The sequence below is a fragment of the Lepus europaeus genome, chromosome 10 (genome assembly GCF_033115175.1).
Source record: "Lepus europaeus isolate LE1 chromosome 10, mLepTim1.pri, whole genome shotgun sequence".
Classification (NCBI taxonomy): domain Eukaryota; kingdom Metazoa; phylum Chordata; class Mammalia; order Lagomorpha; family Leporidae; genus Lepus; species Lepus europaeus.
In genome coordinates this window covers 117,776,926-117,790,843 of record NC_084836.1, presented here as the reverse complement: position 1 = coordinate 117,790,843, position 13,918 = coordinate 117,776,926, and the positions used below count along the sequence as shown (strand labels likewise).

The 13,918-nt window shown below is 45.3% G+C and overlaps 1 protein-coding gene across 2 annotated transcripts in view; it reads right to left on the bottom strand.

The window, feature by feature from the left end:
* Window positions 1-412: 412 nt before the first annotated feature.
* Window positions 413-13,918, bottom strand: part of TSHZ2 (teashirt zinc finger homeobox 2) — a 475,063-nt gene continuing 461,557 nt past the window's right edge. For both annotated transcript variants that reach the window (XM_062204371.1, XM_062204376.1), the window contains exon 3: window positions 413-8,097. Coding sequence is in view for 1 of the 2 variants with exons in the window: in XM_062204376.1 (XP_062060360.1) it covers window positions 8,096-8,097 (2 nt within the window). In the remaining variant the exon portion in view is untranslated. The remainder of the gene's footprint in view (window positions 8,098-13,918) is intronic.

Here is a 13,918-nt window from a genome sequence, read left to right as displayed (position 1 = left end):
CACCCAGAGAAGCTGGGTGTTAGGGAGGGCCATCGCTGTGAGGCGGGGAGGCCAGGCCATCACAGTGATGTCTGCCCCCTGCCTGGCACCCTTGGATTTGTGAGACAGCTGCCCCTGCTTCTGTCGAGTTGAAGCCTACATTCTCGGGCACAAGCTGTCCAGCTATGCTGGTGTGCAAAGGCGGCCCAGAGACCAAGCGATGGGGTGAGGGCAGGCCTGGAAGTGGCCCCCAATCCTTTTCCCATTTGGTCTTCCTTGGCAGGCTGGGGTGCAGGGTGCTGCCTCCCCTCCTTCGCCTCAGTCCTGTCTCGCCATCTTTAAAAAACACACATAGGCAGAAGTCAATCCATCAAATGTCATTACAGATTTATTAAGCCTGATGTAGAAAGACAATTAACAGTAACATCTCCAGTAAGCATAAAAAGAGCACTTCTATTCAGTCTTGTGCTTTGAAAATCTAAATATATTTTTATTATCATATAAATAATTCTTTTCATGTTTTAAGTGCATCTGTGTTTTTTTTTTTTTCTCTCTCTCTCCTTTAATTTTCATTTTTTTTTTCAATTGGCCAGAGCGGAAGTCGGCGTTGACTGAAATGAAGCCGATTGCAAAACGGATGGTGTTGAGAGGCCTGTCTGTGCTCTACCGTATCAGCTGGGTTTCAGAAAGGTGGTTCAATATGTGCAGCATTAAAATGAGGGACAGCCTCCAGCAAGATCGTAATTGAACACACCCAGGTCCTTAATGTCGGCAGTTGGTTTCCTGATGCAAATGACGATAAGGTTTCAGATGGGAACAGTCTATTTCCAATAACTGCTGAGTGGTAATAATAACAAAAAAAAAAGACCTTTTTTTTTCTCCACAAAAGAAAGAGTTATCATGTTTTAAAATGTAACTAATATACGTATAGAAACCTTTTTGATGGGAATGAGGGGCTCCGTACAACCTCGGTGAGTGTGTTGTTATTTTTCCACAATAGCTAAAAGAAGTAGTCTTTATTATTTAGGACTTTAATTACAGTTCTCAAAGTAGAATGATTTTCCTTAAAAAAAAAAAAAAGCTCTTTAGATGTAAAAAATAATGGCTTTTGTGATACAATTTAAGGGTTTTCTTCATCTCTACCATCAGAATTTATTTCTGTGATAAAGTAGTATTAAGAAAAAAACTCGCCTTCTGCAGAGAATTTCAGTGCTGTGGCATCGCACACAGGCATACGTCTTAAGCGCACCCAGAGTCAAGTTTACGCCATCAGGGGTTGATCTGAAAGTCTCTCTTGACCTGATTTAGGTTAGATGGGACATCAAGACCAGCTTGTTCGCGACTAGGAGGGATGGCAGGACAGATGGGGGCGCTGGGGGCGACAGGAGGAGCCCCCCTTTCTGGAAGCCCCTTCTTTTGTTCCAAGCAGGGAGGCCCCCCTTTCCAGCCGGCTCGTGGTCTTGGGCAGTGACGATGCGGCAAAGCCTTCGGAGCCCTGCACACCGGGACCGCAAAGGGAACTCATCGTGGTCAGGACGGCTGGGAGTGGAAGAAGTGGTGGCCAGTCCCGGGAAGAATTTTCCAGACCCCAGTCAGTGGGCGTGGATGCCTGTCTGTGATGAACCTGTTTGACCACAGGGTGGTATAATCTTCCCAGCAGAAAAGTTTTTTTTTTTTCATTGCAAGGACAATTTATAATCATCAAAAACAAGTGAAACATGGTTTTGATTAAAACAGCCTGTTGGCTCAATAATCTCTGTAATTTTAAAAACATCCTTAATGCAGAAGAAGAACACGGCGATGTCAGGAATGGCCTGGGGCCCCATTACAACAGCAGCCGGATAAATAAGGAGAAGAATCACGAGGTCATAAAAACAAAATGAAGCTAATGTTTCAAATTTTGACAATTATGAATTCTTCCTCTAAGAAGACATTAAAAAATGCTCAGGCACTATTAGATAAAATACAAAGAGGATAATTCTACGTGGATGAATTTGCAGTTTTCCCACGGGGGAAGCATGCCTTGAAAGGAAAACTCTGGATTCGGACGGCGGCTCCTCCCTGGATCCAGCAATTGGACGGGCAGGACTCATGCAGACAGAGAAACTTGGTTCTTAGAGTTTCTTTGTAAACTCAGATCTAATTCTTTCATAAGCTATTGAAAGAGAATGATCAGGAAAAAATTACAAGCATATTTGTTTTTTTCTATACAAAAGAATCCTCTCATTGTGGGCCAGTTTGGTAGGAAACAGAAACAAGCAAATATAATAAAATCTGTGTTCATACATGGCGATATAGTCGGTATATACACATATGTACAGTATAAAAACGCTCAGGAGGCCTGCATTCCCAACCATCCCAGCTGCACTGCGTACAAGCAACACGGCCTGGGTTCTCTTCCTGGCACACAGGCAGGTGTGTTATATACAGCATGCAGGCGATAGAAAATTAGTGGCTTGCACGGAACATTCTACAAGTACGGAAGCAGTCATTTTTCTTTGAAAACGACTGGTCTGCTCTCTTAATATAAAAACGCGTTTGCCTTTCTTCGCTGGCAAATCAACAGTTTCTTCAGAGCAAGGGTGACAGTAGCTCTTGCAACTCGCTCTGACCCATTTCCCCCACCGCCCTTCCTAAATGAAACAACGATAATGCAAAATCTAGAGGCAACGCAAGGGGCAAGTACAAAATGTAAACGTGTTTGGTGCCAGATTTCCTAACAAGATACAGGAACTCTGCAGAGCAAGCCCTGGCTGACTGTTAAAAAGACGGAGTGCGATCAACTGTTCTTGATTTGAAAGAGGTTTATGATTTACGTCCACAGTGCCTGCCTGTTTGGAATCCAAGTTGGAAGGGATTAGAAGGTCACCATCAGAGACCGAAAAGGACATTGTAACTGGAGATATTTGCCATTTAAGAACCCTGAGCCAAATGAGCATTGGTTTTGTGCGTTAGCTTTTGTGACTCGAGTTGCACATTCTAGCATCTGAGATAAAGCCAAAATACTCTATTGCAAAACTGCAACATTTCTGTAGTTCTCAGCTCAACGTAGAACTGGCACTTTCTTACCTCTTCTCTGAAGACTGGTCGAACTTTGTGTACTTAAAAATATACATACACATTAATAATTCCTGAATGTTACACGAGTCATTTAGAAAGTGAAAATATTACTGTGCACAGTCTTCACATTGGAGACATAATCGTATGATTGTTCAAGTTCTGTAAATATTAGCCATCGCCTGGGGACTGACATCCAAATGGAGGTTTCAGGTTCAAGATAATTCAGTGAACACATTGAAATTTGTTTTCTAAAGGGGTTGAAAGGAGTGGTTAGAATTTCTTTTAGCACTGTGTTTTCTTTTTTCAAATTTTTTGACTTCTGGGGGTGCTCACCAAAGAGCTGGTACTTGTCCTCCCAAAAGCTGCTTCAAGCAAATAAACACGATGCCAAGGGATGCCCTGAATTTGTCTTTTGCAAACAGACTGTATTGTAAAAGGCCTTAATGCTAATCCTATGGCTATTGGTGGAATCATTTCTATGCCGAAGGGTGTCAAGTCAGGATGTCATTCCTTGGAAGAGCCACTTCACTTGGAATATATTTTTCCAAAAGAAATGGACTGAACCCTGTTGCAGAAATAGCGTTCCACCTGGTACTAAGATTTTAAAACAGTCCTACTCTAATCCATAAAACATTTCTAGTTTTCCCTGAAGCTCTGGGCTGCCTTGTGCATGAGTAATTTTTGGAGAAACACCCACGCCCGTTAGCCCATTGTTCGAAACTATTGGAAGAGGATGAACTAGAGTCTGGAAATTGTGTATCTGCCCATGCCTCTGCATCTGTCACAGGAAACTGGAGGAGATAAGTGGCTTTTACTTTGCAGGAAGAGGTAAAATTCCCCTGTAGAAATTCTAAAGATGATTCACAAGTATCAAAATGTTTAACGCTTTCCCGCAATGGAAACAGGTCTCTCTCTTTCTCCAGCTCCATCTTTGTCTAAAAGTATTTCATCAATATTTTGAGAAAGTGCCACACAGAAGAGAGAAAATGAAATTAGCATTTTAACATCTTGGGGGGGGGGCAGGGGAAGGGAAAGGGTTAACCGTAAGTTCAGTTTCGAATTTTGTTTTTTTGCATAATGCATGTTCAAAATAGGTATTACTTTTATCCCTTCTTAGAACTACACTTGTGTGTGTGTGTGTGTGTGTTAAAGCCTTCTAGGTACTTCCTAGGTATTGTTATTTTGGGGTGCATCTACACACTACTATTCTTGTTGCAGAGAAGAGAGGAAAGTGTGAAAATTATAGTTTTAATGTTTTTTTTTTCTTAATGAAAACATTTAACAAGCTTAAAAAATGAAACCTGACAGAGGAGAGAAGGTTTGAGCAGAATCAAAAAACCTGGGAAATGACAGGAGGAAAGGCAGCAACATGCAAACACCTGGTGGAGCCTGCGATCTTTGGGTCTCTCACTGCCACATCGACCCTGGACGACGACAGTGGAGCGTGTACAGCTGTATGCCTCGTAGGTACACGTGAGCACACGCACACACACGCCAGCTGCATACACCTCACCTCGCTGCTTGACCAGAGTTACATGACTGCTTCCCACATATGTCACTGCATTTGTTTGGCTTCCTGCAAGTCAGCCAAGTCCAGAGACTTTTGCCGATGGCATTAATTATGCAAAATTTAAACAACCAAGCAGGCACATTGTGGGGGCGAGTTTTGAGAAATCTGAACGGTGGCCTGCAAGACATACTGTGGAGACGGTGCTATCCCATGGATTCCATGATTATTTTTGCTTTTTAGGCCTTGACCTATTTTTAAAGCTATTTCCTCCCTGTATGCTTTTCAGAAGGAAAATTCTGTGTTCTTGAAATACTAGGATTTGACCCCACGTGAACTCTGCCCCCTCCCCCTCGCCGCCCCAGCTCAGGTGTCTGGATGTCAGCTGTCCTTAGGACCAGGGGTGCTGTGACGCATTCACTGTTGAATCTCGGGGTGCCTACAACAGTGCTGCAGGTGCCTGGGAGTTTTTGTGGAATGGACTTGCGCAATAAATAGTTGTTTTCTGTTGTACCTTGTGTTGCCAGTGCTTTGTGAAATCTGTATATATGGCAGATTTGCTGGACTACAAAATGGGGCCAGATATATAAAACTTAAATATTTGTATTGGACAGCCCAATGTGCAGCTGGTTGGGGGACTTAGCTGGAAGGGGGAACAGGGAAGGAAAGAAACTCTCTCACTCGCACAGGTACCCGGGGCAGGGGAGGGGCTGTGTGTGGCAGTGGACCTAGATGCCAGGGTGATTTGCATGATATTTGCATGTCCTTTTCCTTGTTACTTGGAAAGTTCCAGAGAAAGGAAAGGAAGGGCATGAAAGTGGATAAAAACGTTCTCCTGGCTTCATGCTTGTTTTTCCCCTCCAGACAGAAGTTTCTGGAAGGCACAAATGTAGGCAGGCCTGGTCTCTAGGAACGTTCTGAGAACTTCAGCGATCTCGGTTTCAGCTCAGATCTTGTTTTCTAAGGAGAACATCAGTACAACATTCACTGCTGCCAAGGGACAATCCGGAGTTTTACCAAATATATCAATATTTTCGTCTCTCCCCTCCCATCCCACCCTATCACAGAAATTGCACTAACAAAACCGTATAGGTTATGTGTTGAGGCAGACGATTTATTTATTTATTTTTCTTTCTTAGAAGGGAGAGAATTTCCATGGAGGAGTTGAGACTTGTGTTTCTCCTCACCCTAGTGGGAGCAAGAACTCCAGAGCCCGTGTTGGGACGTGGGTGGTAGGACCTGAATTAGGTAACTTTATCTAATAACCCTGGGTTGGAGCAAGCAGTAACAACAGCTCCAAGAACCCCAAAGCCAATGCACTGATTTTCCTTTAATCGAATTTCGTTGTTGAGGGACAGGCTCAGCAGAGTCCACCCTTCAACCCTAACCCATCCGAAGACTGCTCCTTTCCAGTTGAGCTCCATTCGTTTCTGGTTGAATAGGTTAAGCAAAGACAGACCTCGCTGTTCTCAATTCACTTTATGATCCTCCCATCATAAAAAATAATATCAGCACCTTGCTTTTCATGTCAGAACTACATTTGAGCCGCTATTCCCTATGCCCATGAGTAAATCCCATAAAAGCCGCCCCGTTGTACTGTTGCTATTTTTCCTTGTGGGTGATTGATTGATGGATGAGTGCTGACACTTCAATGAAGCTATTTCGACTGCCATCTCAATCCGATGATGTGAGGGGTATATTTTCTGTCCATGCCTCATTACTTCAGAATGACATTCCTGGAACTTCATTTACTTTTTCCCTCCTTCCCTGAAGCGCCATATTTTTTCCCATCTAGGTTATGCATGCCATAAAAAAAGCAATTTGCTATTATATGTGGCATAAGGGCAACACTTTCCCTAGGAGGTAAATAAGAAGTTTTTTTTTTTTTTTTTTAATCCCGATGTTGAATTTAGGGATCATGTCAAAATTTCCAAAACCATTCCAACAGGCAGGCTCTATGAGAAAAAAGGATATGTTTGGTTTCATTTTGTCATTGTTGAGATTCTTTTGGGGGATAATCTTTATAATTGAAGCAACAACACAAACTACTTCTTTTGTTTCAAAGTCACCTAGCTTCTAGTGTTGTGCCTAGAACAGTTTAAATATTTCACCTATAGCAGAGTAGCAGTTTGCAACACAATTCAGACTTATTTGTCCCTTGAGAATAAGGAAATTCATTGTTTAAATGCAATGATGGATTTTTCTATTATAGGTTGCTTTCAGTTCCGTAGAAAATGCTTAACTAGAGTAAACATATCTACCCCTGCATTTCCAAACTGTGCACTAGGTATGCAAGACTTTTAATATTAAAACATGCTCTTAGCTTTTCCAAGTTGACTTAGGGCCTGATTTTAATCTGTGTAATACAGTATTCCCGTTAATAATAACGTATAATTAAGACATCCGTTAAAAATCCATAACGTTAATTTAATGGAGAAAATCTAATACAGTTCTATTGGAATTTTTACGTTAAATTAACTTTAACGGGCTTTTAATGGATGTCTTAATTAGATCTCATTATTAACGGGAATATTCCACAAATTAAAATTGGGCCCTTAAAGTTTTAATGAAAAAAGTTGCAGGAACACATTTACAACGGACACCCTATTTCATGCTTCCGAAGCCAGTTGTGTTTCCGAGCCATACACAAGAGACCACCAGGAAAGGTGGGGGCTGAACGCGCCACCCTGCGGCGGTCTCATCTCCTGCTGCCCCCCAACACTCCCCATCTCCCCCACTTTGCAGATCTCACGTGACAGTGGGGCAAGCTGATCGCTTTTCTTTTTTAAACCCATCAAGACAATGATGACGCTATAGATGCCTTCCATTGCATGGGAAGAGAGTCTTTGGCAGCAACACAGTTAAGCCTGACTGCGGCAACAACTTTCACAGAAGATGAACATGGTTCAGAGGGTTTCTTGGCTCAAACTCTGGTTTAACTGAATAATTCTTCTACTTTGCAGTGATTAATGGCTCCCTAGTGCAGGGGCAGGACTGGGCAATCCAGGTGCAACCATAATTGTTACACTGAACAGAAACATTTCCTTTAGACAAACGTTCCCAGGGGGGTTATAAATAGGAAATGGACATTACCATGAAAAGCAAGCTTCCAAATGTCTACACTGAGGGCAGCCCACTTGGAGATTAAACTATGAAGACTTATGCTCCCCTCCCCTTCCTGTTACAAACTGACAAAATCAGTACATCAGCGTTCTCGGTCGTTATTTTTCTTCAGTGGCACTTTGTTTTCTTGTGACAGTGGAAAGAGGACCGTGGAGACGAGACAGCCCCATTGCAGTTTATCAATGAAAATCTAATATCGTCCATAAGCAGAGAAGTGGAAATCAATAATTCATTACCAAATTGTTAGTGAGGATGAAGAGAAATGGCTGGGGTGATTTTTTTTTTTTTTTTTTTTTTTGGCAGCCTTCTTGGAGCAGGGTGTCAGGAGTTCAGCGAGCTCCGTGTCAGGACCGGGTGGTGGGTGGTGCGACGAAGAAGGGCTCCGTGGGAGGGGTCCAGGCTGGGAAGTTGAAACTAAGGCATTTGTCCTGTAACGGGAATCAGAACAAGAGAAGCCGTGTTACTTTACGAGGTGCAGCCTGGGTGGCGACTTCCCCAGGAGCTCGGGGTGCCCACCTGCTTTTCTCCTGTGCTAATATCCTGGTTAGGCCTAGCACAGGCTGCAGAACAACCAGAAAGCAGGAGCCAAAAGAGAGGGGAAAAAACCCACCTTTGAAACCTGGAAACCACAGAGCATTTATGTATGGAAGAGACATTTGTCCACCACGTTCCTAGCAACGGTACTGACAACAGCCCAAGGCAGAAGCATCTGTGTGCCCGCTGCCGGAGGAATGGGCCGATAGAAGGTGCAGTGGGGTCTCGTCGGGCCTTGAAAGGAAGGAAGTTCTAACACTGTATGGCTCGGATGAACCTTGAGGATGTTACGCTACGTGAAAAGAAACCAGTCACAAAAAGACAAATTCTACATGATACAAACTCTATGTAAATTCACTTATATGAGATATGTAGTCAGACTCATAGAAACAGAAGAAAACGAATTTTTGTGTTTTTTAAAAATTATTTCAGTCCTCCCCCTCCCCCTCCCCTCCCACCGATGAGCCTCCTTTACTAAACCATTCTTTTTTTCCTAAATCCTCCTTCTAATGTCGCACATGTAATTTTCTTGCAATTTTATTCAATCACCTACACCAGTGGATGTTTCTGTGCTTAAAGCTTTTCAGTTTGTTGGGCTGCTTCTGTGGCCCTGAACTCCAAGTGTAGACTTCCTGAGCCACAATATGTGCACCTGTGAGCGGCAGGAAAGTAACCCAGTGATTCCCCACCCCCCAGTTGACTCTTTGGATTACTGGGTGGAAACAGTATAATTTCCATGAGCCCAATCTGAGTGCAGTTCTTGGTTGATATTTTGTTATTTCGTAGTAGAGCTCATTCAAGTGAGAAAAATACCTTAGATCTCCATATAGTAAGTATTTTTGGCAAAGGAAAGCTTCCAAGTTTCTACGAGAATAGAAGGATTGAAAGTTATATGACATACGATAGGTGTAGAGAAATTGTGCACAAAATAAGCATAACAGACATTTTAAATGATTTCTGGGTAAGGAATAGCATCTAACAGCAATAGTAGCAACCAGTTCTTTTCTATCTATTGAATTCCAGGCACTTTACATACATTACCAATGGCTCTTTAAGCAACCTCATTTTTAAAATGAGAGTGGAAAAAGGGCTCAGTGAGGTCAGTGACTTCCCCAGGGCTACAGCTGATAGAAGGCAGAGCAGGCCCAGTGCTGTGGAGCAGGGACTTAACCTGCTGCTGGAGCTGCCGGCGGTGTCCCCAGTGTGGGGGGGCCTTGCGTCCCGGCTGCTCTGCTGCTTATCCAGTTCCCTGCTACTGCACCCGGGAACGCAGCAAATGATGGCCCAAGCATCCGAGCCTCTGCCACCCACGTGGGAGACCCAGAGGGAGATCAAGGCTCCTGGTTTCAGCCTGACCCCGCCCCCTGCCCTGTGAGCCATGGATAGAAGACCTCTCTGTTTCTCCCACTGTCGCTGTCACTCTGCCTTTCAAATAGAAATAAATCCTTAAAAATGACAACCAAAAAGTAGAGCCGGGGAGCAGGTGTTTTTAGCTTGGTGGTTAGGTTGCTCACACCCCACGTGGGAGGACTCGGGTCAGCTCCCGGTTCCGGCTCCTAACTCCTGCTTCTTGCCAACACAGATTCGAGAGGCACCCGTGACAGCTCAGATAGTTGAATTGTTGGCATTCACATGCAAGGCCTGGACTGAGTTCCAGGTTCCTGAGTTTGGTCCCAGCCCAGTCCTGGCTGTTGTGGGCCTCTGGGGAGTGAAGCAGGGGTTGAGAGCTCTGGCTGTCCATCCACCCCTCTGCTTCTCAAAAAACGAAACTAAAAACCAAACCAAAAAGAAAACTCCAACAACATACACATACACACATACACACCTGTACACATATACACTTTCACACATATAAATGCATACACACATATACAATACACACACACATACATAGATACCTACACACATATATGCGCACACATAAATACACACAGACACACATACATGTGTACACAGCACACACATATACACATACACACATACACCCATGTGTATGCATACACACATATATACCTACACACACATGTACACATATACATACTATCACACACATACAAATACATATCCACATACACGCATACACAGATACACACATGTATACACATAGATATACACAGATGCACAGACACACACATGTACACATGTACATACTATCACATACATACACACAAATACGTATCCACATACATGCACACACATGTACACATATATACATACACAGATACACACATGCACACACATAGATATACACAGATACACACATACACACATGTACACACATAGATACACACAGATACACACATACACACACTTTCACATACACATACACATATACGTACACACACATACACAAGAGCAGAGCACGGCTGTCTGTGAGCTTGCCTGCTCACCCAGGCCCCGCTCTGCCTGGGTTCCTGGCAGCAGTATGGGAGCCATGTCCCTTGGGCCTTAGTGTGCACTTGAGAGACAAGGGCCTCTGGCAGCCAGCGACCTGTGAATGGGACCCGCGGCAGGTCTGGAAGGTTGAGGAAGGATGGCCAGGTGGCTGGAAGGAGAGAGAAGGAAAAGGAGAAAACAGGCCAGAAATGGCATCGGTGTTGTGCTGGGAGCCTGTGGGAGGCCTGGCTGGAGGGCGTGACCTCACCCAGGTCTGTTTGAGGCTTTTCCTCTGCCCCGATGTCGACGTGGACGTGATACCGATCTTCTCTCACTGATCACTTAGCTGACGCTCTGCAGATTTGATCAAGGCCTTGACTGTTCTGCCTGGGACTTTTTTCTAAAAAAGATTTATTTATTTATTTATTTGAAAGGAAGAGTTACAGAAAGGCAGAGGCAGAGAGAGAGAGAGATTGAGAGAGAGAGAGGTCTTCCATCTGCTGGTTAATTCCCTAGATGACTGGGCTGGAGCTGCGCCGATCCAAAGCCAGGAGCCAGGAGCTTCTTCCAGGTTTCCCGCGTGGGTGCAGTGTGGCCCAAGGACCTGGGCCATCCTCTACTGCTTTCCCAGGCCATGGCAGAGAGCTGGATGGGAAGTGGAGCAGCTGAGACTCGAACTGGCACCCATATGCAGGGCCAGCACTGCAGGCGGCAGTTTTGCCCACCACACCACAGCTCTGGCCCCCATTCTGGTCTTTTAAGCCATGGCTTCTGACATTATTTATACCAGTTTGGTGACGCCTTAAAGAGCTAAACACTAGCATCATTAATAATTTAGAGGCATTTCCACAAGAGTATCTCAGCACAGTTGGTTTTAGATTCCAAATGTGAGTGTTTCCTGTTAAAACCTGGCTACGAGGCTATTTCTGCTTGAGAAGTCCCCTCAGACCCCATCACGGGTGGCGGAAGTGGGGGTTCCTGGAAAGTCACGACCCTGCACCGGAAGCACACGGTAAGGAGGGGACTTGCATGTTGGGGTCACTTTGGTTCAATACACACATTGTTTTTGTTATTCTCTGCCTTTCTTTTAAAAAAGATTTACTTATTTGAAAGAGCAAAGAGTGGAGGGGGTGGAGAGAGAGAGAGAGACAGAGAGAGAGAGAGAGAGAGAGAGAGAGAGAGGCAGAGGCCTTGCATGCCCTCATTCACTCCCCAAAGGCCACAACAGTCAGGGCCCCGGCAAGCGGAAGCCGGAGGCCGGGACCTCCATCCGGGTCTCCCTCATGGGTGGCGGAGGCCCAGGTACGTGGCCATCATTCATTGCTTTCCCAGGAGCACCAGCAGGAAGCTGGATGGGCCGCAGAGCAGCCAAGACTTGCGCCAGCACCCGGGAAACCAGAGTAGCAAGTGCTGGCTCAGCCCCTGTGCCACAGTGACGGCCTCTCTTCCCATCTTAAAAGAAGGAAACAAATCTTACTTTTCTCCAGGTCTAAAGAGGAGACTCCAGCAGAAAACTAAAACTAGAAAATGCAGGGAGAGGAACTACGAGGACTGGTGTTTTTAGTTCTGACTGTTCGGAACAGATTAAGAAGAAGAAAACAGATCCCATTGGAGCCACTCAGCTGGTAGCTGAAGCCAGCATTGGGTATCTGCTAATCGAGTGACTACTGTAAAAATAAACCAGAAATGAACAACATTTTAATTACATAGCTAGAAAGTCATTGACAATGCTCATCAAGTAGAGGCTGTGAGGAAGAGCTAGGCAAGAGTTGTAATTATTTGTGTATTAACTACAGAGCCACCAACAGGTGCATAGAGTTCTCCGTACTTCTGTTTGGCCATGCCAGGCCTTCTCCTCCCCTGGCACGTGGTTTGGGTCGGCCTCTCCCCTCCCTTCCTGTCTGCCCTGGTCCCTCTTCCCTCTCCACTGCACTATCGGGTTGCACCATCCCCCTTCGGATGTGTTTTGTGACTGCTTCCGTGATGGGGGCATCCCTGGTATTTCATAGTGGGGGCCTGGGGACGTCAGGCACCTTGCGATGTGTGGGACAGTTTCACATGAGGTAGGACCAGCCCTCATCCTGCACTGCTTCTGAACGTCTCTGTGTCGGTCAGCGTTTCTCCAATGTGGCACTGTTAAGATTTTGTGCCAAATCCCGCTGTTGTGGGGTTGTCCTGCGCACTGCAGGCTGTCGAGCAGCTTCTTGGCTTCTAGCCACCACACCCCACGCCCTGCACACGCCTGCAGACACTGCCAATGGTCCTCCGGGGTGGAGGGCAAAATTGTGCCTGGCTCAAAACTGTTTTATAATGGCTCAGGCCTGGAACCCAACTCCATAGCACACATAAACTCCAAGTCTTTTAACCAGTTTCACACAGGCTGCATTTTCCAGAAATAAAGCAATGTAATAATCAAAGAGAAGCTGTATTTTGTTTTATTTGGAATTCTCATGGGAGTTCTTTGCTGTTTTACATGGCCAAGTCACCTTTGGCACCGCTATTCACGGTACCCGAGATGCCCATTCAACATAATGCATTGATCTGCATTCATCATCGGGGAACCCCCCTCTGGGTGCATGTCTGACCCTCCTCATTCTGTCTCCCAAGACTTCAGTTCTCCATGTGGTCCACGAAACAACAGCCCTGGTGTTGCCCGGAGTTTGTCAGAAATGCTGAACACTGGACCCAGCCTGCACCTGCTGCCTTAGAAGCTGCATTTTCCCAGGATGCCCAGGGATTCTGACGCACAGGGAAGGCAGAGATGCCCTGTTTTCGGGCATTTTTGCACCCAAATGCTCTCTTTCTTTCTTACCATATCATCATGGCGTTGGATGACCCCTCTTTGAAACTATGTGTGTGTAGGTTGGCCATGTGATGTTTGAATCTGACTTCAATGGAGGGAAAGGAAAGTTACCGAATGTTCATCTTGAGTTGCCGATGCCGGGGCGACTATGGCTGGGGCCCCTGTCCTGCACAGGTCTTCCTCGCTCGCATTGTCCTGGTCCGTGTGCTGGTGACTTGAGCTCCAAGTTCGAACGTCCAGCTAGCTTCTGGGCATCTGGACATGAACGGCTCACGAGGACCTCACTGTATCGTTCCCAAGAGCAGGGTGCTAGAATTCTCCACCTCCGTTCTATCCCCCTTCCGGTGCTCCCCTTCACAGGAAATGGAACCATCGCACCTGCTCTGGCCAGCACCTCGAGTCGCCCCTGACACTGCCCTCACTCCTTCCTCTCTTCCAGGGTTTGGCCACAGCCTGCTCATAAAATCCCTCTAAAACTCTTTTTTTTTTTTTTTTTTTTTTTTTTTTTTTTTTTTTTTTTGACAGGCAGAGTGGAT